Source organism: Haliotis asinina, chromosome 10 (genome assembly GCF_037392515.1).
Source record: "Haliotis asinina isolate JCU_RB_2024 chromosome 10, JCU_Hal_asi_v2, whole genome shotgun sequence".
NCBI lineage: Eukaryota > Metazoa > Mollusca > Gastropoda > Lepetellida > Haliotidae > Haliotis > Haliotis asinina.
In genome coordinates, this window is record NC_090289.1 from 15,660,328 (window position 1) to 15,687,221 (window position 26,894).

At 38.5% G+C, this 26,894-nt stretch overlaps 1 protein-coding gene across 1 annotated transcript; it reads right to left on the reverse strand.

Moving 5' to 3' along the window:
* Positions 1-665: 665 nt before the first annotated feature.
* Positions 666-26,670, reverse strand: LOC137298483 (isotocin receptor-like). The gene is made up of 2 exons (XM_067830771.1): positions 25,593-26,670; positions 666-3,401 (listed from the first exon to the last, which is right to left on the reverse strand). The coding sequence occupies exons 1-2, from the start codon at positions 26,602-26,604 to the stop codon at positions 3,148-3,150; spliced, it is 1,266 nt and encodes a 421-aa protein (XP_067686872.1). The 5' UTR covers positions 26,605-26,670; the 3' UTR covers positions 666-3,147.
* Positions 26,671-26,894: the final 224 nt, after the last annotated feature.

Genomic DNA, 26,894 nt, shown 5'->3' on the forward strand with positions numbered 1-26,894 from the left:
TTCACCGTATTCAGAAATGTTCCATATTCTCTTTAACATTTAACATTCTCTACACTCAAAGGTTACTTGTCACATCTTCTTACGAACCTCTATTCTAATAAGGCCATATTTTCCGGTTCTCAAAACATCCCCTAGCGGATAAAAATCGCAATACGAATCATCTCCCTTCTTTCTATCCAATCAGAACACGTTTTACATCGACGTCGGTCCAACTTGACTAATGCAAGCACTGTGGTGACAGAAACATCCTTCATCTATGTGTGTTGATATGGCACCTAAGAATCTAATGGCTAGCTTCTCCGTTGTCAACGAGGACTATGGAAATGCAATTGATCCCCCCATTACATGACTGAGTTCTGTCTTGATGAAACATTTGTCCATCGCACTGGGGAAGAGTTTTTACTTTTACCAAAGCATACATGAATTACCGAGACCTTACGACTGATCATTTTTGAAACAACGTCGCTCATTGCACAACTAGATCTGACTGCAACCAATCACGAAGCCTGGACACCCAAGGGCCGTAGTAGAACAGAGATTCGCAGGAAGATATGACAAGTAACCTATGTGGGAGGAGACTATCGATTTAACCCAAAAAAGAGCCACATATTGTCAATGTGGCGATGTCTTCACATACCAACACGTGTGCAAAACAAAACGAATTCACATTAATAAAAGTTTATTCATCAACGATTGAAACAACACATCCAGGAGGTGACACTGAATAACGGGCAGGTATATGTAGATAAAGACAGCACTAAAACAGTTTACTTTGAGCATCGAAACACCATTGTCATGGCAGTAATCTCACATTTAACAAAATTTAACAAAAATAGAAAATTCCATCACATTATCTAATTAACGGCATCTGTTCGTGAAATCTGTCACTTGAAAAGACTCTGCAAAACATCTAACATCAAAATTTAACATTATTTTAAACTTTAAATTTTTGCAAAACTCTTACAGTGACTCATATTCTATGTATGTGTTTATAATCTTTTGATAATAAGGTGAAAACATAGAGGTGCATAAAAGAGTAATATTTAATAACGATTCTTTTAATGCGTCCATTTATGTAAATTGAAGACCAGTATGGAAATTGTGACCTTGAAAGCTAATCGGACACACATGCTGTCAGACGGACTGATCGTAACGTCGTTAACAGTACTATCAAATTAGTGAAAATGGCTTTAACCGGGAGAACAAAACAACAAAAATGTATTAGAAGTCTCTGTTAAGGTAGGAATCAATATAATACATCGATTATAAGGAGACGCTGGATATTTAGAGAAGTGATCAACAGGCAACACATGGTCACTTCTTGTTGCAATGCATTTGTTGAAACATTCATATTGTAGTCCATTTCCAGCTGTAGCATGTTGCAACAAAATGAAAGACTACAGCGGTGTGTATTGGAGCTTGGAATAATTCAGTAATTAAGTGCGCATGTCGGTGACTATAGACCATAAGCTGTGCACTCTGTAGGTTAAGTCCAACATGCGTGTAATGTATTTCAAGTTCATACCAATACATTATACTGCAAATAATTGCTCTACTACGGCAAGGTAATTGCTTTCTGCTGTAAAAGTGGTGGTGAGCAGAACTGTATTTGTATTCATAAAATGTATATTTATGGAATTGCGTTAAGACATTATAAAAAGTGATATCCAGTGCATGAACGCCAATAAGGGACACAATTGAGTGTATCAGTATGGCAGCATACTTAGAGATGTGTAGCTAAATTAATAGCAAATCGGTATTATATGCCTTCTTGAAATGTGTTGAGTTACTGTAATATTGTAAGGAACAAAAACATGAACGATTATCCGATTTTCTTGTGCTTAGTCACGTTGTATACTGGGGATGATATGTCATTCAGCCATCTAACTAATGCGTGTGATGTGGATCTAACATTGAGCACATTTTGTAGAGTACAAACTCTTATGCATTTCGTGTTTCCATAGGTGTTGAATAAAACTATAAACTTTGATCGACAAAGTATGTTTTTATGCAATCCTTTGCAATCAAACATGTACGCTTTTAATTCCTACCACAATCAGTCAAAGACAGCACTATGTTCACTTTCACAGAAGGCCAGTTAACCCAACATAACACCACAGGTAGTCACAAAACACCTTATATCAAGATTAATGTGCAACCCCATCCTCGGTGGACAGTGGTCAAAATATGTCATTGTACAGCTAACAAGGGTCAGCATATTACATACTTTTTATCTATCAAATACAACTGGAAAGGGATAGTTTGAAACACATGTAACACAAAGTATGCTAAAAACGTATAACTAATGTACTACATTTACATAACATATTCATTGTGACCCATTTATGGATATGCGCATATCTTTACAGAAACGGAAAAGTTTTGTTGAAATTATCAATGTATCCGAGAATCGATTTTTGATAAGAATTCGATAGTTATATATGTAAATCGTGAAAACATTGCAACTATCTACAAACGTAAACAAAAACTCGTCAAAAGACAACTGTAGGTACATGTCCATGCATCATACTGGTTTGGGGGAATCTGGGTCCCCTTGTTAACAAACGTATATATGTTCTGTCTCATCCTCAAAACAGAAAAAAAGATACCATCACACCACAAGAAAAATACATCCAATCTGTATGGTGGAGTATCCTACAATTACACTTAAATTTAAACAGATAATCGGCGATTTGTGAAAGTCTCCTCCAATAGCAATAATGGAAATACATGTACATCATTATCCATTCAACGAAACCTCATTTTCCTTTAAGAACTAAAATGCGTTAACATATTTTAAGAGTAAGTCTTTGTTGAGTTCGTGGGTTAAGGACAAATTCGTGGGATAATTTCTAGTCCCCAGCCTAAGACTAGTTTTCTGTTTACAAATACCCGTAGTAAAGCGTGGTAAACCTGCGCATATTTTTAAGACAATTGATAAATGAACCATTTCTTGTTGCACACACATTTGTGTTACCATAATAAGCCTTTTCTAACTTAAACCCATGCAGTTACCAAATGTAATGTCAGTCTTTCAGCTCACTACTTGCCGGAAAAAATGGCATGTCAGAAAACATCTCATGGCCCCGGTGATCTTGGGTGAGGAATGTTTCGTCGGATTTTCATAACACATGTAGTTGTGATCTCTTAACACGAGCTAGTCATAGATGTCCGTGCCCAGGAACTGATATCGCGTGATGTGTGGGGTGATATATCGTAGTTGGAATGTCTTGATCTACTTTCTGAGTCATATGTGTGGGTAACCTGCGTGGTTTGCGTCCAAGATCGAGACATGCGTCGCTCTACTTTTCCACACAGTCTTCCGCTGAAGCACAGGTAAATCCAGGGATTGGTGCAGCTGTTGAGACTTGCCAACAGGAGGATTATTGTCATCGATGTACCTACAAAAAACAAGCAGATATAATGCAGTTGTTTTTGACACATCGCTATCTCCGAATGCTACGAGTAACATTTAAACATAATCTTTAACACCATCGTGTTACATGCGGTCTACACTAATACATCGTTCATGGTGGCTCCAAAGGAAACATATCTTGAGCTGTTATGAGTGTGATTCGCGGATTCTGTACTGAGTACATGTTACATAGCATTTATTAGCATGAAAATCGTGCGGTCGATGAGTTGAATTCAAACAGATATTTTCATATCGGCATTCTAAAACTGAGCAATTTTTTAAAATTTCAGAAATGCAAATTCAAGTAAAACATGAACTACAACAGCCTGAAAACTAAAGACTACCATCTAACCACCAGACCACCATTCACCGGGAGTTGGGAGAAGATCATTTCATCTACTTATGTACATGTATTGCCTCAGGTGAACGGCTAACAAGTACTTTAAATCTTCTGTCGAAAATTGTATTGATGTTGGTATTTGTGTTATGCGGCGAAAAAGATACGGACAGCAATTCACTCAAGACAAAATCAGCGAACGTCCAATATTGACATGAGGCATGACTGCACGACGGGCCAACATTTTCTTGTAGCCATATTCAAGTGTATTGACTTCCGATAGTGCTCTGACTGTTTGGTGCAGCAAAGCCCGGTATTTGCAACGTAATATCCTGATCATGCAGCTCCTGTCTCCGTTATTAGCTTTCCACTGATGAAATGTGAAGTTAGGAGTAATATGAGAAATAACTTCATCAACGTGATCTAATAAGGAACTTCAATGTAAGTGAGATAGTTGGTGTATCCGTATGCGTGTATACAGGGCAGGATTTGATTAGTAGGGACGGTCCTTATGTCATCCTGTCTGAGGATCTGTTGAAAACAATTATTTGGACTTATTGTAACTGTTAAACAACATACCACGGTAAAGTACTTTGTAACGAACCAACGAACCTCTCTCTTTCTGTAAAGCTTAGTCGAGATATGTGTATAGTTCGAGATCCCTCTGAGTTTTCGTTATAAGCGTAGTTTACAGAATGCTCAATGTTCAATTAAATATCATTATCACATATCACACTCATGTCTGAGTGAGTGAGTATGGTTTTACGCCGCTTTTAGCAATATTCCATCAATACTACTTGGAGGACACCAGAAATGGGCTTCACACATTGCATCCATGTAGGGAATCGAACCCGGGCCTTTGGCGTGGTAAGCAGACGCATTGACCACTAGGTTACCCCACTGTCCCCACTGACATGAAATAGTTTGTATGCGCGATCTAAATACACTCTTGGGTGTTATATTACTTGGGTGTTTGACACAAGACCTCTACTGCATCCTTCTGCAGCTTGATATGATTTGTCAACGCAGTTAGAAAGAGTCATCAATATAATATCTAATGGTAAGATTATATATACCCTTTCGCTATCCCCTGATCTCATCATTTAGCCATATATGAAAGTATCGCCGCTATATATCTGTATTCGCTCAATGACCATCTGACAGAAAATCGAGACTAGTGATCTTCTGGTGTTGACATTTTGCATTAGTTTTACATATAAACGATTCTGGTGATGATTTCCTTCAGTTCAACATTGAACACTAACACTGGTCAACAAGAGACATTTATCAGTTACATAATACAATATAAATGATATGAGACGCATTTTCATGTAATGACATACGAAATCTTTGAAGGGCTTAGAAGTGGAATGAATAAGAAAAGCAAGATTCATGGATGCCAGTGTTATTCACAAACAAGAAGAAGGTTGCAACCATAAATATTGCTTTTCCTAATGACATACGGGTAAAGCTCACCTTCTGTTGAGTGATTTTTATTATGAGCACAGAGTTCTATTCTTTGTAGGTAGTTAAATACCCTTGAACTGGTATAAACAGTGATAAAGACTGAGATAGTTATACATCCTCTGCGTACAAGGAAGATGAGACACAAGATATGACAATTGTTCAACCTGAAACATTATCTTGTTGTAACATCTGGTTTACAGCTCACTCGGAAGCAAAATTACAAAATCAATTACCAGCATTTCCTTACTATATGTCATTTCATGACCAGCTGTTTGACACTTCTCCGATGAAACCAGGGTTCACGTTGATACATTAAACTCATTAAAGATTCTTGGGATTTGGGGGTTACATCAGGATGTGAAATAAGTGACTCAATTTGATATCTGCAGAGAACACGCCATACGCTGAATTAGATTGACAACTGAATAGTAAATGGAGGTAAAAAAACATTGAAGTCATTTGAGTCAGTTTCTGAAATCGAAATGTAAATTATTTTGCTCGAGGTAAGAGCAAAGGGGATTAAGGACATAGCATACGTTATGAAGGCGACGTACAGGAATATTATGATCGCGCTCGAATGTGTTGACGGTAATGAATACCCCCAAGGAGACTATTATTATTGAAATCATATGCCTTGAAGGGACGTATTTTAAATAGTTCGGAAAGTGTTTTAAGAATAGCGTAAAATGAATAATAACCTTTCTTAAATATTAAAAATATTTGTTTCATTTAAATCTTGTAAAACGCGTTTTAATGAAACTGAACATAGTGAAAACAAAACATAAAGTAACATTTGCAATCAATACCGACATTGAGTTTAAGTCATGGTCTTTTAATATCCTACAAGTCGTTATCACAATGCCATTTATAACAAGGTATCTTAACAAGACAAAGCTTTTAGTGGTTACTTGTTTCCTGTCTTTTCCCATGCATCCACCAAGCAACATTTGCAATCCATACTGACATAGAAGTTTAAATATCGGTCTTTTACTATCCTACAAGTCGTTATCACAATGTCATTTATAACAGGGTATCTTAACAAGACAAAGCTATTCGTGGTTACCTAAGTTCATATCTTTCCCCATGCATCCACCAAGCAACATTAGCAATCCATACTGACATAGAGGTTTAAACATCGGTCTTTTACTATCCTACAAGTCGTTATCACACTGTCATTTATAACAGGGTATCTTAACAAGACAAAGCTATTCGTGGTTACCTAGTTTCATATCTTTTTCCATGCATCCACCAAGTATAGTTCTGTGTTATTTCTTTGATTCTGTGGTACATCACCCTCATATAAGTCGTGCCCATTTCTTGGAACAGCTCAACTGATGTGCCCCATTCTCGGGAACTGGGCAGTTCACAATTAAATCTGCACTATCCCAGAGAATAGGCAGGGATTAAAAGATTATCCAAATGGAAGACATCACTCAAGACTAATATTTATTCTGACACAACAGTATCTTGTAACACATCCAAACATTTAGTTAGTTAAAAGTTAAGATGTTAAAGCTGAAATTAGTGGTTATTCTAACAAAACAGTATCTTGATATATATCAAAACATTTACGCGATTAAAAGATCAAATATTAAAACGGAAATTATGACAAATACTTTTTTCAGACTTGATAGTTCGACGATGGCAATGGCTAGAGTGAGTGAGTGGGTTAGGTAGACAGATAACCACTTTCAGCAATATTCCAGCAATATCACGGCGGGGGACACCAGAAATGGGCTTCATGGCAATCTCTAGAGGAGAATTTACTTACATCTCTCTACCAGATGAAACGTTTTGGCTTCATTGCCCATTACCATGCATACTGGTACTGCGATTCAACAGCATGGTGATGAGGTAGGTACATAGCCGATTTCAGTCTAAGTTAAATACCCCAATGATCTATTTCATGAAGAAGGAAAGTCAAGAGTAACGGAAAATGTAGATGTTTGCAGCACTGATGAAACCCACAAACATGAGATTCACAGGAAGCAGATTGCTTATAAACTAGTTCTCGTGATCATGAGAGGTGCATTTTACATCTGATCTTACATCGGGGTTGATTCTTGACGTCCTGCTCAGGTGCATAGTTTGATGTTGTATTTGTTTACCCTTATAACGCATGCACTGTCTATGGAAAATATTGGAACGCTGAAAACAGTTGCAAAAACTGACTGATTATTGTTTAGTGTCTGCTTCATCAGAAAGGGTACCCGGTAGCGTGAGGTGTTAATCTAATTGATATCCTATTACAGTATGACAGGCATATTGGATTGTATAGTCCCTAAGGGGTTGATATTGAATGCTGATACACACCGATCCGTAAACTGGGGTAATAAGCTGTCAAGCGTTTGGGGCACTTCCCCTGGGAATGCAGAATCAACGCTAATCATAGCAAGGATCTGCATCTCTATGGTTTCATCGGCCATTAATATCTTATGACAGTCTGTCAACAACATTGAAGAAAAACTGTAATATTAGTCATGTTGCACTCATGAGATACACATGTAAATTTGTACTTATTTCTGAAAGTTTCAAATTTGAACTCTACCAGAAACTTGGTAATGCTACACACTGATCGGTTGGTTGTTAACAGCCGCCTTGTATGTCTTCACGACCTCAAAGTTGATCATTGTCATTTTCAATCATTATGGTAAAATCTTACCACAATGGAAAGTTACAGCTATCACGATACACTGGGCAAATGCACAAGTGAAATAGACAAAGGGACTATCTTAAAGGTTAGGGGATGTAAAAAGAATTGAGCATTGGCTTCCAAATTGAGTGTGGGCAGTGCTTTAGGTCAGCTAATTAATCTGCTAAATAACATGTCTTTCCATGACCATGATATATAAGACAACTGCAATCTGTCTGTTTTCAAGAACAGTCATTATAGACAAAAGACAGTAGACCGTAAAAGCTAGAGTAACCGCAAGTAATTATCAGTAACAATCAGTGGTAATAGAAGAACAACCCTATACGATTAAGTAATCATAAGGTAATTAACCAAAATGTTAAATATGCCTCATATTTGTTAAACTGATGGAAACAAATAACAGGCTGCAGGAAAGGCTTTCAGGTTGTTGAGATGTCTAAGATGACATGGACAAAATACATTTTCTGCAACTTGAGACTCGATGAAATCAGCATGGAAATTTTATAAACTTACAACAAGCGATCTCCTACAAGTGTACACAAGGTAATCTTTGATTTATATATTTAGTTTGATATAAATCAAACCAGGTTATGGGTCGGTTTATGACGATAATTGGTTCTCAGAAGCTGCGTAAGGGAAAGCGTCAGTTGTCATCATCGGCTGATGTTAGTTCGTGAAGAGAAGGAACAAAATTAACCTCGTTGTGACTGTGCTTCAAAATGTCACCGACAGGCCTGCCCTCGTAGACAGGTTTAAGCCAATGTAGCAAGTCCCTGAACAATCGATAAACTGTATGACAGTTCAGGACCAATAACGATAATGTAAGGATGTACCTACGTCACGAACATTTAACCATGGGAACCGGCGAAGGCAATCTCAAGTCCCCAAGAGCAATAAGAACTTGCATGTAAAGGTATTCGTTTCAAGTAAAGTCGTCAGATGTGATTGTTCTCTATATCATCAGCAGAATCAATTTGCCAATCAACCCGATAGAAGCTGTTAATGTCTTGCATGATTTGTTTCTAGCAAAGAATCTAAGCGTCGTCGTGAAATTAGAAATAGGGATCCAGACAATACTAAACCAATAGTATTTCCATTATGATAACAACAAAAGGTATTTTCACTCCAGAAAAAAGGTGCCCGATGTAAGGAATGTGAGGTTTGATAAGCTGGCCTATTTCTTTCTGTGGTTCATTCTTAACCAAACCGGCAGTTATGATGAACATCCATCTTGTGAGTGTTACCCTGATAGCTCTTCCCCTTTGTAGACCCAGGGTAGCAGGGTGCACAGCACGCATTTACTGAACATGAAAGGAGACCGAATTGGGCAACATATCTGCCGTGGGTTCCACGCTTGTTGGCAATCGGAATTATGCTTGAAGACGGCTCTGGTTCCAGGAATAACGTTCCTTTCCCCAATATGCTACTTCGACTTCACCTAGGGTGATACAATGTGCCCGTTCCCAGTGATTTGTTGGCCATACCAAGCCCTGCGATTCTACTTAATGTTGAGCGAGACTGATCAAAATGACGACATGATCTTCACAGTCTTAGTAAATTATTTGTATCTCGGAATTTCTAATGCATAATGTCTCTGTTGTATATTTGCCGTGCGCCATGTGCCAACATGGCTGTGGCGCATTGATCAACGGGTAAAAACATGAATGCTGTAGTTTTATATGAATGTATCATCTGAGTATCCTTGGTTCTGCAAGTCTGAAACCCAGATGTTTTAGCATTTTTGTACTCTTTGGTGGCTGGGGAGCTCGGGCGATCCGGCAAACTTGAGTACAAAATTGGACCATAAAATCATAAACGTTCCATTGATACAGACCCCGATGTTAATGAACACAGAGTGACCAAATCAGTTAGTTACTGACCACGTATTGCAGTGGTTGAGGCTCAAGATAAGACAGCATCTAAGGGCATATAAGGCTTCGCAGGTGATGTCCAAAACATGAAACGCTTACTTTCAGATTCACTGCTCGTTCAACACAGTAAAATGCGACTGGTGAAACCAAAATCAAATGACCTCAACGAACTATATCTAAAGCACACATATACTTTTCACTAAAGCCATTTCGATGCATATCACTGTGTTTCTCCTCCGGTTTGACAGGGTCTATCCTTGTAATGAATGTTATTCAAAGCCATGTAACACTCACAACAAATCTCCAAGTCGTCACAGTTGCACTTACGCCATGTTCATTGTGCATTCGCTTTCTTCACCTATCCAGCTGGCTCATTTCTATGGACAACGTTTCAGATGCTATCAGTGATTTACCGGTCGCGAATTCCTGTGTCCTATACGCATTAAAATTGACCATGGACGCAACAAATGTATTAGCGCGTCCACAGGGATGCAGAAAAAGGCCAAATACTTTTGTGAAAATACTTATCAAACAACTACTTATCAGTGAGTTTGCTACTAGTTGGGCTATTACTTGCAGCCAAATTCAACCCGGTTGGTCGGAAAAACGGCCAAGACGTCACTCGGACACGATGTTTAATGCTAAAATATGTGCATAAAACTGTCTTGTCACAGGTCATAACCTAGGACGACAGGTATTCTGAGTTCAATAATATACGTTATAAATGGTGATGTTTTGCGAAACACGTTTAGAATAGCATGATTTTACCTCAATTGTGGTGATGTTTTGCGAAACACGTTTAGAATAGCATGATTTTACCTCAATTTTTCGCCTGAATCAACAGGACAGTATCCATTGCTGTTATCTGACTGGCTAACTTAGGTCACGTGCCATATTTTTAGCGATCACGATCCATATAGCAGACTTGGACAAAAAGAGCGTCGTTAGAAAGTTTTATGTAACAATGTCACTCCATACAACTGTGAAAATACTCTTGGCAAGGATACTGTGATACTGTTGATGTTCAGAGCTTTCCAACGATACCCGCCATAAAACGAATCGTCTCACATGTAATTCATACGTAGCGTCGAAAACGGGTGTATTTTCGGTTGTTGCATCACGTTACCAAGTGGAATGCCACTGGTATTAGGAAATAGACGACCATACATATTATTTCATAAATCTTTAAATAAAAACCTCCCGATTAAGTAAAAATGGAAATATCAATAGAATAGGTAAGGGGATGGTATGGCATGTTACAAGTGGAGACAAATCACTACATCTTTACTTTACCTGTTTTATTTGGACGTTATAAATATGTAAGCTTCAATTTTCCATTAAATACTGAACTATTTACGTTGAACTTGTATTATTTGAATAAGATGATAACAAATATATTCCATATTCATAGACAGTAGAATTATACCTTTCAGATGGTATACGAGATGTAGTAGCACTAATATTTTGTAAGATTATCTTTGTCTTGAGAAACATGGGCATTCATCAATGTGATGTGATCATGATCCACAATACAATAACAGTATTAATGATATTATTCAAATGTCTGGGACTCACACTTCAGGGGTCTTGGACCCCTGAAAGTTATAATCATGAGGCCATGGGACCCTTAAATACAGGACTCAGGGTAAATCCCTTTGCTATAGAATGTTTCCTCCTGTTAAACTGAATAACACGGCTGACGAGTGTGGCACTAGGTCCTCTGTCATTCCACACATTTGAAAACCATGGTTCATCAATGACTGTAAACAAGCTCAGAAGGCGAGGCAAAAAGACTGAATATTATTTCCCTCGCCATCCTGTGGTAGACAATTTGAAATAACTTTAAACAATAATCCATCGTGGCATGATAATGTAATTAATCAAAACAATTGCAATGCCAAACGTCTTCCATCGAGAAAAAGCATACGACATTAAGTGAAAATACGGTATTATAAAAGATTTACATGACTTTGAATGGCGAGTCGATTGCCTAAATATACATCCAATTTTTTAAATGGCAAGCAATTTCCACGTGATCAGTATAATCAGAATCAGAGTATACCACAGGGCAGTATTTTGTCTTTCACTTTATTTACCATCAAGGTAAACAGCTTATCAAAAGTTTGAAATGATTCATTTTATGGAGATTCAATTTGAAGATGATCTCAAGAAGGCAAGGGAACTCGAAATAATTAAATATATATCATCGCCTTATTTATCATTACATACATCATAAGAATATAATTATTCTAATCAACTCTACTCATCACACGGTTGTGTCTTTATTCCTTTTTATGGTTATGCGTACAATAATAAATGGTCTCTTTTTCCGCCTCCAGGAATAGAAATGAAACCTTTTATTAGTATTAATATGAACTGCTAATATTGCACTGGAATATATATCTCCCTTCCGCTTGCTTTCTTCTCCTCTTGGAATATAAGAAACATAAATCAACTACAATATCAGCAAGAATAAATTCAGTTAAGGAGACCTTATAACGCTTATAAATCTATATTCATATATAAGTCCAAATAAGGTGACGCTGCTGTTAGCGCCAGAGAAATTGGATCCTAGACTCCAGAGCAACGTCCAGAATACTTGACAACTGTTCCATTTTACTGGAGGCGCAAATACCATTTTAAAGTTTTGAATTGTATGAATGTACAATCTGAGCACAACATTCATGCCTTCAGGCTCTTAATAAACATGCCCCGTGTACATCCAACTTTGATTTGAATATGGAACTGCATAAGGCCCTCTGGCCAATACGACCAAATCTTGCCCAAGTTGCAGTCTCTTCTAAGCACGGTGACTGATGCTCAACACCCAACACTCACCACACCTGTGACACCACTCCTGATACAATACACAGATTATAAACATGATATTCGAGTTTACATCCCGGATTATATTCCATCGAAGTGGGTCACCAAAGCAGGTATAATTAAATGCCATGCCATAAACCATATATCGGTTTAAGCTACTTGGGTTGTCAGTCCTGACTTGAAGAGGTCATTGCAAGACGATGCCGTATTAGCCATAGGAGATACACTCATGGATATTTTCTGAAAGGTGAAGGTCCTCCATTCTTATCCCCTTTGATGCGAGAATCACGGTCAAACATGTCCTACTTGTCTACATGTCCTACTTGTCTGTGTTGACTTTTTTCCATCACAGAGATAAGTATTTCAAAGAATACATTTAAATCAGGTTCGTTTATAATTCTTGTTTTGGGGTTAAGAAATTGATTCATGACACAACTGCTGAGTGATATGAATATAACAACATGTTTCATGTAATTGGTAAGTGAGTGAGAGTGAGATGAGTGAGATTGTTTGTGTTGTACCTTTGAGGAGGTTGAAAACCTGTAAAAGTATTATCCCACCAAGGGGTTCCTGTACGTCCATGTCACTCAAGGTATATTTTATCAAATGGGTTTGACTAAAAATATGGCTAACATTCCTAACTGTCCTCACCGACTAAAAAAGTTTTGTAATTCGAGCTACATGCATGTCCGGCCATGTCATTCAAGGTATATTTCGTCAACCACTGTTTGACTAAACACTTTTGATTAAAAATCCTAGCTATCGTTACCGACTGAAAAGATTATGTAAATCCAGCTGCATGCATGTCTATCCATGTAGTAACAGCCTTGTAAATACCATAGTCCTCTGACGGGTAATCTGGCTTCAGTATGGAACAAACTATTTAAAGTTAGATGATATTTCTTTAATATACATATATGTGAGATTCAACTTGGCTTACTGTCTGTTATTAGTTGTTCACAATCGAAAGTTATTTATTATCAATATGTGACTTGCTGTTACGACACTCTGACAAATATTATCGAATCAGTCGCCACAGTAGCCTATCAGCTACGCCTAGCGTCCGCTCATGACTCCAAATACCTGTTCTGGTGCTTTACCTCGGTACACTAACGCCGGTGTGCCTTGTGATTACTGCGGTAATGACACACCGCACCAATAGCATTTGCAATCACGTGCATTTGGCAGTTCAAATGTAGATACGCCCCGTTAATTCCAAATTGCTTATTTCAAAAAAAGAATTGATTTGATCAACGAGCACCACGAAGACAATGTTAGGATGAAATGTCTTTCAGTGTGCGAATGCTTCATGTGACACAGCAGCCTTAAATACTCTGAGTTATTTTCGTTTTAGGAGACCAATTCACAACGGTCGCATTACTCGACAAATGACTCGTGGACTAGATATCACTCTGCTGATTGACAGTTAAATAAGGTTCTCTGAAGCACAGCTAACGGCGAATAACAACTATGAAGGTCGCATCATATTCGCACCACGCGTCTTCCTGCTGATCTGGTAGGACGTCATTGTCCTCGGGCTTTTGCATTTGGTTACAATGTCAAGGTATACATCGTTTGGAACAGTAGGTGGAGCGACCAGATGAGTCCTGTATATACGCTGAATTAGTCGTCATTACATTTTGTTCACCAGCGACTTTATTCCGGAAATGTTCGCAGCTCTAAGAACTCTGAACTTTGATTGTTGCCAGTGGACTTAAGAAGTGCGCAAGGCTACGAACGTTTCGATAATGGCTAACCAGATCAAGGCAACAAACATTCTGAAAACACTAGCAAGTAAAAGCCCGCTTTTACACAATCCTTAGCTTGTAGAATTTGTACCTTACATTCTTCACTTAGGAAATTCATTAGTAATAGAATGTCTGTTGGAAGAGTAATATCCAAAGTATATGGATGGTAATCATAACGTCACATCGTCTATAAACGAAAATGTTATTAATGTACTGAATACTTATTAATTTCGGACTGATATACCATTGTATAACTATCGTATAATTGATATTATTATTGAAGGGCGCGTTTAAGACATGCTGAAGTGTGACTGTGATTGTTTACATAGATACAATAAAAGGTGACAGTTACTGGGAGCTTACGTAAATAATCATTATATATGTTTTCCATGCTCCGAGTCAAATCAATGTAAAATCCGGCTATGGTTATCAGTCCAACAGATTCCTACGGTTTACAGAGGCACAATGCAAACAGCGAGTAACATCGATGGAGTGCAAACCATTTACACTGCCGATAATGTGATTAATCCTGAACCAATGGTTCTAAACTACTGAAGAACTGTGTCACGATGCCCAGTCTGTTTGAGTAGTGCATGTTGTCGTAATGAATCAGTTTGTTTGAAGATATTGGATGTGCTTCATATCTTAGCATCGTCTGCGATGTCTCATAAAACGTAACATGATTCACGTTGATTAAATGGAGGTATTTAGAAAAAGATTACACATGGTGAGACACATTAAGTTTGGTTTTCCAGACAAATCCGAATTTAAGTGTGCTTTGTAACTAGATAATGTTTAGTCACCTGAAACATCTATAATCCTGGATACTATTACATATTACCAAAGGAAAGGAATATCGGTGAAGTGGTGTTAAATTCACACAAAGCATTATTTAAGTTGGCCTGCTGAATTTTATTCAATGTCTCATGCATCAGATTGCTAAAATCATTTGGAAATATTGTGCATGTGAATAGCTACGTTTTGGTGTAAAGTTTTGTTAAGGATTGGCAAGTTTCATGGACTTTCATCATTTACTGAACTCCGATGATGGAGTTAATCCACGTAAATAACTGCATAGTCTTCAACAATGGTGGAAGCTTCCCCATGCATCAAATACATCAATGGAAACGAAATCCCACGTACGATCATCCATTACCTGGAGGATTTCAGTGGTGTCTCAAAAGGACCATATCAAGGCATAGATGATCCAGATGGTCCTCTGCACCAAAGCTGCTGAAACGAGTGGCAGAGATTCTGGAGACAGGTTCAGGTGCCAACAGCAATAGGAATAGTGGCACGACCACCTCATTCTCCAATAGAGTTTCTTCGACTGCCAATAAACGTCCAAGAGGCGTTGAATAGATTTTGTTGTTAAGTCTATTTTACATGCACACCTCCATGAACTAAGTATCAAACCTGCATTTGTGGCATGTAAGTGTTAGTCTGTATCTTTCATAATGGAACTTTGTTCATTTAGTTGCAGATTTGAAGGAAGGTAGTAATGATTGCCAGAAGCGGCAAATGTATAGAGCGCTAGTAGCCTGTCAGCAGAGGAAGTCATGTTATAAAATACAGTTACCTGGTTTGGCTGTCTGTAGGCGATTATTAAAAATCATACTGATTTAAAGCTTTCCTGAGGGTCTGTCTTCCTTTTCTATGTAAGAGTAATATCATGGCGATTCGGATTCTGACTTGTTTCTAATCTACTTGCCCAGTACATATTGGATGCACTTTGTAAAATACCACCCACATCAAGTTCTAATGATGTTCGGGATCATTCATAAAGGGTTTGTATTCTTGGCTGTGCCAGTATGATAGCTGTTTATGAACACATGCAACATTCAAGCATTCAAATCTGGTCATTCGAGAGTCCACTGGAAAATATACTATCCCTTATTTGCCGCTGCTTAGAAGTATTAGATCGACTGTATTGGATTTTCTAATCACAACTTACAACTTTGTGTTTCAATATTTGTTGCTTCTATTTGTTGATATTTAATGGTTTTCACAAAATTCACAATTATGTCCTAGGTTAGCATTTATATTTCGATTTGAAAATTATCATGTAACCACATTTTCGCTGGATCGTTTTTCTACCAGATCTCGTAACCCATGAAAATTTCTTTAGTGATTATATTTATAAATATCATTTATCTCTAGAATCTGCCCGAATCGAAGAGCTAATGCTAGACACCACATGATAACTAAGGAAGTATGACAGATTCGCCTTCATTACAAAATAAAATTATATCCGTGATCAAACGTGAACGACTTGTTTGAAATAATATCCCATCACGTTTAATGTCAAATCGTTCTCCGATTATGACGTATAGTCCAGTTAGTGAGTAAAAATGCAAAAGAATTCGTCGTTTCTTTAATATGCCCAAGCGTATTGACTTAGGTAATGCATAAACAATCACGGAAACAGTAGTATGGGTCGCCGATGGATGGCCGCTTGGGTTATCTTGGAGCGGAAGGTAAATGCAGATCATGGCAAGAAATTACCATCGAGAAACCACGGCACCGGAATTGACATGAACTCAATAAACGTGTTATTCTAGTTCAGTCTAATATGCACGGTGTACCTGTCCATCACAACATGTTAGGAACAATATACCTAAACTACAGGACACCGTGGAGACACTGTAGCGTTCACTGGGGGACTAGGTGCATGACGTTCCTAACATTTCTAGTTTTACTGGATGTGTATATAGCATATATATCCACGCAGTTAGTACATGCTCAAGGCACTGTTCTTCGCCTAGAACAATGGATGTCTCATAGTATTACCAGTATCCCCACCCTGGGGGACATATCACAGTGCGCACCAAGCTATTGCGGCTCTCCCATCCTTACGAGGTACCAGTTCACAGTTGGATAGACTGGGACACTCAGTCACAGGACTTTATTGTTTGCTGCACGTCTGAACTTCCTGCACCCGCAACTTGGTGTTTGCACGTATTCATGTGGCCACCATCTGGTCATATAGCTACGGGTTCGTGGGAAGTTTACAGGGTTGTGACTACACTGAAAAAGTCAAAGGCCGACTCCAAAGCTTTTACACCTGGTCACAGGTGTGATCGACCCCGGGATATCAAGCTGGCTGTATCTCAAGCCTGGCGCCTTAAACAGCTCGCCCAACACGCCCCCAAAATATAACCCGACATTAGCAAGGGAGGAGTAATACTAATTGACTCCTTTGAACATTTTTTTTCAGCGAAAGCTGTTTTCGTTACAAATATCCAAGCATTCAACAAAAATGGATATCTATCCTGTTTGCACCAAAGACTTTCAAAAGACATTTGACTCTGTATTTGCAAGCAGCGTGTTGATTATTCGAGGCTGAGTAGATTTTGCCAAAGTTCTTAATACAACTTCACACTCAACTGTCATTACCGCACGTTCGTATTTCCAATACCGAATTCTGCCACCTTCAGAAGTACAGCTGTATCTGGGTTTGTTGCACAAAATCAGGGCCTAATTTTGCGAAACGTTCAAAGGCAACATGACTCCGGTTTAAGATAAGATACATTTTCGAAACAGTCGTACAAAACTTCGATACATATAATAGCTCTGACATTGAATTACTTGGTGTAGGAGAGTGGAAAAATCAGGGCGCTTTTCAATGATGTCAGGGCGATATCCCTTCATTGACAAAAACGTTGCGAACAAATACTGCATTTTCCGTACTGGTTTACCACGTTGTCAGAAAACATCGCTGAGAAAATCTTCCAACATGCAGGACCTCTTTACAAAACAGTCCATGGACACGTGATATGTATAATGATGGGTGAAACCTCCACATTTCCACACCATACAACAGGACTGGCAACATCTTAACAAAAAACTGTGACAGGGAACATTGTATGACAAATTAGCAAAGTTATGAATGGCCTAACGATAGGTAAAACTTTCAGGGCTTGCGGAGACAGTATCTGCTGAAAGACCGACCAGGACCCTGTGTTAGAGAAATGAACACTGAGATGCTTATATGGGAGACTGTCTCCAACTTGGAGCCATTAAAATAGAACTTCTCATACTTTCTAAACCTTCCCGCTTTCCTGAAAAACTTAATTTTAGTCTTGTCTACATTAACTTCAGTTGCCATTTATTACAGTAATCACGTAGTTTATCCACCCTCCTCTGCAACCGAATGACCGATCTTTGCGTTATCACAATGTCGTCTGCATATAATAGTATTAAGATTATTCCATTTGTACCGCGCTATTTCAGTTCACAGTAAATGCTCTAAGTGCATATAGAGTTGCGCTGAAACTTGTCATCAGGGTATGACAGTCTGAAATGATACTGAAAGGTTCTCTTCCCATAGATGGCCGGGTGGGATCATAAGCAGTGCCTTGGGGGTGGATCGTAATGTTCCCGTGAGGATGTATGACTGAATCAGTTCAGTTATGAAGTGCGGCGCTTGGCCAGTAAGACCCTTGAAAACAAAGCAGAGAATTTTGGAGATTATTCTGTGCTGGATGGGGAGCCAGTGGAACTGCTTAAATACCGGAGTGATATGTTCAGGTGGTTTGGTCTGGATTACGATTCTGGCAGCTGCATTTTGCAACTTGGAAAGCTGAACATCGGTGGCGCCGTAGTGCAGTAGTCGAATCTGGATGTCACCAGTGAGATGACCAGGGTTGACCCAGAGTTTGTGGACAAGTATTTGGGACTATCCCTAATGTTTACTCAAATATAGAAGCACGTTTTTGTAAGGTTGTTGATGTGTGAGTCGAGCGAGAGGTCAGAGTCCACTATAATGCCAAGATTTTTGGCAATGGAAGAGACTGGAATGATGGCGCTTCCAACTGGTATGTTTTGAATATGAATGACAAAAATGTCATTTGAATGACAAAGATGCATTCACTCTTTGAGTCATTAATGTTCAGCCTTTTGTGAAGCATCGAGGATTAGATGTCTTTGCTGCACTCAGATGCAGGACACCTTCAAAAGCACTAGTAGGGGTAGGTTGGAATAACGTGTTCAGCTGTGAGTCATCAGCATATTGTTGCCTGCCGATGGAGTAACTGTCAAAGCTCCTTATTATATAAAGTAAGAAGGACTGGTCCCAGGACGAAACTTTGTTGATCGCCATAATAAATAAGGTATTTATCAGAGGATTCACCAGCGACTATTAATAGCTACAAATTGCCTATTTCAATAGATTTCTTGCTACTATTTCCGAGGAAATCAATAATGCCATTTACATAACATAAAAATAGTAATGGTGATATCTAGCAGCCTTGCTTAACACCAAAGAGACAATCAAAGAAATCATTGAGTCCATCTTTCAAAGAGACACAAGACCTAACAGTGCTGTACATGAACTGTATCAACCCCACCCTTGTCGTCACTGGTCCACATCTAGCACAATATGCAATCCACACTCAACCTTAAAGTCAATGAAAGCGCAATACACCCGCCCTTTATGTAGAGATAAATATTTGTTTACGATTGTATTCAATACTTACATGTTTGGAAACATTTCCGAAACACAGCCTGCTCTGGGACAAACAGTGTGTTCACTTGTTGCCGTACTACACAATGAATTATGTTTTCAGAAATGCAAAGCCAGAAAGAAGCACCAGTACAGCCACCAGATCAAATCCGTGAAGAAATAGTGGACGGATTTGAAGTTCTGCTCCGGAACAGACAAATGTACAAGGACGGAGAGCATTTTAATACGGATAAAATATGTTCTATCAAGAAAGGAAAGAGCTTGGAAAATCCTCCATATACAATTTCCTAGTATATTCTACTGCTGACACTGCGATGGCCAGCGGTAATGCGAAAGATACAGCAAGCATCCCATCCTGTTCAGTCACTCAGTGAATCACATAAATCCATAACGCAGGGTATGACATGAAAAGTATATGCACCGAGGGAACCTGATATTCTACATAGTCGTAGGTCGTAGCTTTTGTAAATGAAGTATGTAGTTCAATGTCCTGGCAAAATAACCAGCATTAATATCTTGTCAGAATGTACCGACTTCTATGGATGACTGTGAAATGAGGCGTTAGACTGCGTGGAATATGTTTTTGATATAATACATGAAAAGCCTGTGTCGGTCACATGGACGCAATGTATACGAGAACTGTGCTCAAAGGTGCTTGCAAACTGAAACGGTTCCAAAACGTACGCAATCTATGTGCACGTATTTGTATGCAAGTGTCTCAGGAAGTGAATTATATTGCACTTGCTGTTTGATCACGATGCATGTACTTGGACCAAACATAAAAAGTGTTTTCAGATTTGCATTGGGAATCTATTAAGACAGAATGAGGAGACAGTGCCTAGCTCCATTTAGCGACAAGCCAATATCAAAATTGTTTGGTAGGAGCAGGGCAGAGGAATGTTACCGCTGCTGGACGTGCAGCAGCAACAGCAAGATGAGGTCGATACGTGCCTACAATCTATAATGTTAATCCTGGAGTTATAAAGTGTAGAAAAATTAGGAACGCCATGATACCTCACTTGTCTATGTGCTGTCTTACCACCTTCATCAGCAGCCAGACACCGCATTGTGTGTTTATTCACTGGCTGCTTCAGCCGTGGATACAGCTAGATTGGGATTGGATTCCACAGAAGTGGGGATGGATTCCTGCAGATTAATTTTCCTTTCCGCTGAAACATACCACCAACGCTACACAAACTACTAAATATTGTAAGGGTTAACTGTGGATCAGATTGTGACCGCCATAGACACAGAAACTACAAGAAACACAATGGTTTCTGCGTCCTGTTGGTCGTGACGTCAGATGCTCTAATGTATTTTCCGTTTTCAGAATAAAAACAGTGCACATTATTACGACATAGTTTGCGATAAAGTAGTAACACACTCTGTTTCATATCACGATAGTTAAAGCACGCCTGTTATCGTCACGGGACAATCTGGTTCTGGGCTTATCTGGTTACAATCACCTTTTTTCCATTTTCACACACATATTATTAATATTATTAAAGATCAACTTTGTTTGAGGTTACTTCGAAAATAGAATATTCGGCAATTGACTGGACTGTTGTGAGACGTAGGTTAACTGAACATTATCAGCAACAGAGCTTATAGTACGATAAAGAAACGTTGGAGATGAAAGATTTAGATTTAAGAAGTGAGAAGAAAATGTGTTTGGTGTTCAAATAAAGCTGATTGGCTACATGTCTGTATTGAAAAATATACACAGAACCTTCAAAGCAATCACCTTCAGGAGACTAGAACCATAAAACGTTTTATGTATATGTATCATTGGGGTTTTCAAGAATTGCGGGTAAATAAGTTCTTTCACAATAACTAGACTCTCAAACAGTTAGACACACGGGTGTCACATACTGGAGATACGGGAGTAAAGCCAAAGAAAGCTATGCATGCAATATTGACAAAACAGCAAAAATGGAGATAAATATTGGTGAATATCCATTACCCTTATTCTTCTGGAAAATGTAAACTGTGTATATTAAATTAAACTTGGTGTATTAAACATGAATATACATATTCGCTTCACGACAACAAAACCGGCATCTATACATAATGGAAATAGGCAATTGCTTCCTTGTCTTTTACACTTTCTGTGCTATCGTGGTGCGAACAGTCTCAACTGATTAGATTCACGGCACTACAGAGGTGTGTAATAAGTTCCTTTTGGAAACAATATTACTTCAGTGTGTGAGTGAGCTTAGTTTTACGCCGCACTCAGCAATATTCCAGCTATATGGTGGCGGTCTATAAATAATCGAGTCTGGACCAGACAATCCAGTGATCAACAACATGAGCATCGATCTGCGCAATTGTGAACCGATGACGTATGTCAACCAAGTCAGCGAGCCTGACCACCCGATCCCGTTAGTCACCTCTCACGACAAGCATAGTCGCCTCTTAAGGAATGGGTTGCTGAAGGCCTGCTCTACCTCGGACCTTCACAGGTCAGGAGGATACTGTCGCATGATTCTATGTACTGCCACATATGCCTTCATGAAGGTGCCAGAACAGCTGCTTATACCATAAATGGAACCGTATGAAATATTTTATTATCAAATTCGTTTAAAATCTATCGGATCTATCAATATTTTGTACATATTTTGAGGCGAGGAGCGTTGGTTAAAGGAAAATATTCTGCTAGTTTTCTTGGGATCAGTAGCTTTAGGATCGTGTTCTTTCAAACTATTTCATTGTCGAGAGTGAGTGAGTGAGTTAAAGTTTAAAGCCACAGTATTTCAATACATCATGTCTATGAAATGTGCAAATTTGTAAATGTAAAAACAGACTTATATACTCATCTGTCTGCGAAGGACAGGCAAATACCTAGTCATAAATGTATATGATATAAGTAGTATACAAGCATAAAGCGCTATTTCCATGTTTAGCTGTACAGTATGAAAACGGCATATAGATTGCCAACAGCGGAATATAGACAATACTGGGGACTATGGGATAGTACATTTGCTTCCTGCACTAACCCTAGTTGGGTTCAGTTTAGACAAATCTAGTCATACATTAAAAGAACACATTTTCTACGATTAAAACGGTAGTAGGCTTAAATTTACACTAAATGTTTTGGAACTTACGTATCCAATTTTAGGATACTTTAACCCCTTTAAGAACACAGTGACTAACAAGTTATTAATCAAAACTACCAGTCATTAAAATACATCTCTGCAAAACAAAGTAATCAATGAAATTTTAAAATGATTAAACTGCCATGTACATTATTTAAAATGACCAGTCATCGTTTTTTCATTGAAATAGTTATCCCTTGTGATGAAAAAATCAATACAGACACACGGGGTGACCTGGTTCTTTCATCTCAAGAGGTACGAAGCGGAGGCTCTTCATCTTTCAACAAATATTCGTGGGTGTATCCTGAGTACCCAAGACATCGTCGCATAATGACCTCTTCAAATCTGGACTGACAACACAAGTAGGTATAACAGATAGTTGATTTAGTTTCATGTAGTTTATTTATATCTACTTGGGTGTCGCACCTCTTTTGCATTAGATCACGAACGTAAGATCTAATAGTAGCCTTGTAATCGGAGTATGGAATACGAAGCAGTGACACAATATTTGTTGAGTCCTGCATTAGCAGCAGGATCAGCCATTGTGTTCCCAGAAGTGATAACATGGCTGGGTAACCAAACGCGAGAACGATGTCGTATTGGCCAGTAGCAAGCGTGTTGCATTTGTTGATTATATAATTCAACAATTTCAGTTGAATTCAGAAAATTTCAACGGCCTCGAGCCAAGAAAGAAAACGTTTACGTATTGTTTACAGTGTCGAAAAGAACATGCTGGAAGAAGGCTTTGGGATACTTTACTTCTTCGTGGAGAAGCCATGTTAACTATCTTATTATGAAAAATATCGCTTGAACCTGTATCACTGTATATCTTGGCTTCACATTTTCATATTGAAAGTAGGTGTGTATTTACTATTGCGATAGTGATAGTCTATTGCAACACGCTATATAAATACTATATATACTATATATATACTATATATATACTTATGCCTTGAACCATTATGTCTTTTCATATATATATATAGATATCAATATATCTACATATGACATCAATATTTGTCACGATAAAGATCACCCGAACCTTTGTACCTTACAAACCATACAAGTATAAGTAACAGCCAGCAGACATACATCATATAACTGCGTTTCTTTCTCAAGTTGTACAACAATTTGGATGTCTGTGAAATATACCGGAAGGTACCGATAACAGAAGATACTGGAGATTATACATGTACCATGAACTACGTTTATCAAGGACAGGCTCATAACGACCTGTTGAATATTCTGAACTGTTAGTATAGAAGAGTTGCTGGCTCTATGGCATTTAGTGTATATTTAATCGGAATGCGCCTTGTATTTGTTGAACCATGTTAATGCGGTTATACCTAATCAGTTTATACGGTTATACCGAACCGTGTTCGTATAGTTATAGTCCTGAGTATGGTGATCTACCTTTAGTTGTTGGCAACCTATAGCTCATTTTTATGTTATATTGTCCTCTATAGATACATTGTTTTAGGTCTAATCACTAGTTTTACACTTTACTCTGTGATATTCTAGTTATTTTTACAGTCCTTCGTTGACAGGTTTTTACAATGTATATGCTATTAATTTATATGTATTTTTTATAATTAATCGTTCTCGTCACGATATGGCTGCAATATTGCGGATGTGACGTTAAATATTAACTCACTCACTCACACAGTTATACCGAACAAAAGTTTATACGGTTATACTGAACCATGTTTATAAGGTTATAGTGAACCATGTTTATACGGTTATACCGAACCATGTTTATACGGTTATAACGAGCCGAACTTGCTTCTTTATAAAGTAGATTACAGTACGTTAAGCAATAGTGTGCCTTCGGAACATTCCGAACCTCAACATATTTGTCGCATATCATGTTGTTTCTCCGTATATGCTGGACCCTGATGCAAATACTTCCACACAATAAATCTACTGGTTTCTTTCTGTAGTTGGAAAATAGTTGTAATATCTCACAACAAAATAACACATTTCTATCCCTGATTTGATTTTTAAGACGTAAAATCTCTGAACTAGTAGTAAAAGCATTCTGTGTCAAAATGTCATCCGTAACAGATCGTGTATTCAGACTTATATCAAATTGTTCGGTAGTTTAAATGGTGAGGGTCGCCAAAGAGTCACATTAAGGTTGAAGTAGTTTGTTTAGGAGCCTGATAGGTTTTGGTTCCCCCTATTAATTCAATAGAACACCACCTGACTGGCTATTGATTCTGAAAGTAATTAACTCAGTAGCTCGGTCGATCGCGTTTAATACCCTGCCAGTGTGAGACTTGAAGTCATATTCCTGGTTCATAAGAACGACTGTTCCTACAGTTTGGTACAAATAGCATCACATCTAGACCCGCAGAAGTCTTTAATGTTATCTTACTGCCTGGCATACAGATGTGATCAGCCATACGTGTTCTGACCTGGCTGCAATATTTGCATACCATCTTTTGATCCTTCAAACGAGTATATATTGAGATTCTTACAGTCAAATACCCCTGTGTCGAATTTGGATACGTTGACGTCAGGGTTATCTCAAAGTCAAAGGTCCAACCCTGCGTATTCCTTAAGATTAGTCCATCTGTTTGCGGCTGAGCCCATACATTGGGCTGCAAGTATTTTCACGACACAACAGTATATTTCATAACATCGACTGATGGGCAAGGGATACACACATATACAAGGACGCACTCATTTATTATCAACACATGTAAATACTTACTGCCTAATGGTGCATTACTATCAAACGTCGACCACATGAGCGCGGTGTAGAAGGGTGTCCAGCAAATGACGTAACACAGGACAACGGCCAAGGTCATCTTGATAGTCTTGACCTTCGACTTTGACATTGACCTAACATGACCTCGTGGATTCATGGAGTTACTTTTGAACAATTTGGGATCAGAGTCATCCTCGGTGTTCTGTTGATTCTGACTCTTTCTGAACGTAATTCTCCACATAATACTCTTGTTCTTTCTCTTCCTGTTTAATCTGTTATCCTCTTTTGAACCTACACTGATCCAAACCACGTGACAGATTCGCCCATAACAGAACGCCAGAAGCAGGGTAGGCAGTGCGTATATGGACACAAACGACCACACAGTGTTCAGATAGTCTGTCCAAGGCGGATCAAATGTTGCCCAACAATCATATACACCTTTAAAAACCTCCTTTCTGGAAAATATTATGATTTGCGGAATAGAAAAAACAAGGGCTAAACCCCAAGCCAGCAAAGTCATCAGATGGACTCTTTTGGGATTCATTGTTTGGCTGGTAAGAGGGTGACAAATTGAAACGTATCTGTCTATCGCCGTCATCACGAGCACATATGACGAGGCGTACATTGCCACAAGTTGGAAATATTTCATTGATCGACAAAGAAAATCGTTGCCAGAGAAGCGGTAAGTGATATCCCAGATCAGCTGTGGAAGAACGTTGAATATGCCCACAAATATATCAGCCAAACTAAGATGGACAATGAAACACTGCATCCGGGTGAGCTTTTGTTTGCGCAGGCGCAAAACTATCAGCACAAACAAATTACCAAATATAGCAAAATACAGGATTATTGACTGGACGGCAATTTCAATTTTAGCCAATTCTTCGCTCCTCCCACCCGCCGGTGTTGTTGTGATATTGGTCGATGAATTTTGTGTTTCCGAAAGAAAATATGTGAGTGTCCTATTGTCACCGTCCACAGCGTCATACGTTGCTTGGGGTGCCTCTGTCGCCATTACGACCACCTGTGATGCGATATCGGGGCTGAGAACCAGTTGTGATTTTAAGGCCAGTCCTTCATCGATAACCTGTAACAAAATAAAAAATAATCATTTCTTGTTGTGACAATGCGATGGTTGAAGATCTCACACCAAACCATGGAATATCAAAATTATTGAATTTGACTGTATGATCGGATACTCGGAACATAATGGGCGCAACGTATAAAAATGAACTGTGACATCACAACCAATTGTGATTCCAATGCCAGTCCCTTACCGATAACCTGAAACAAAATCACAAAATA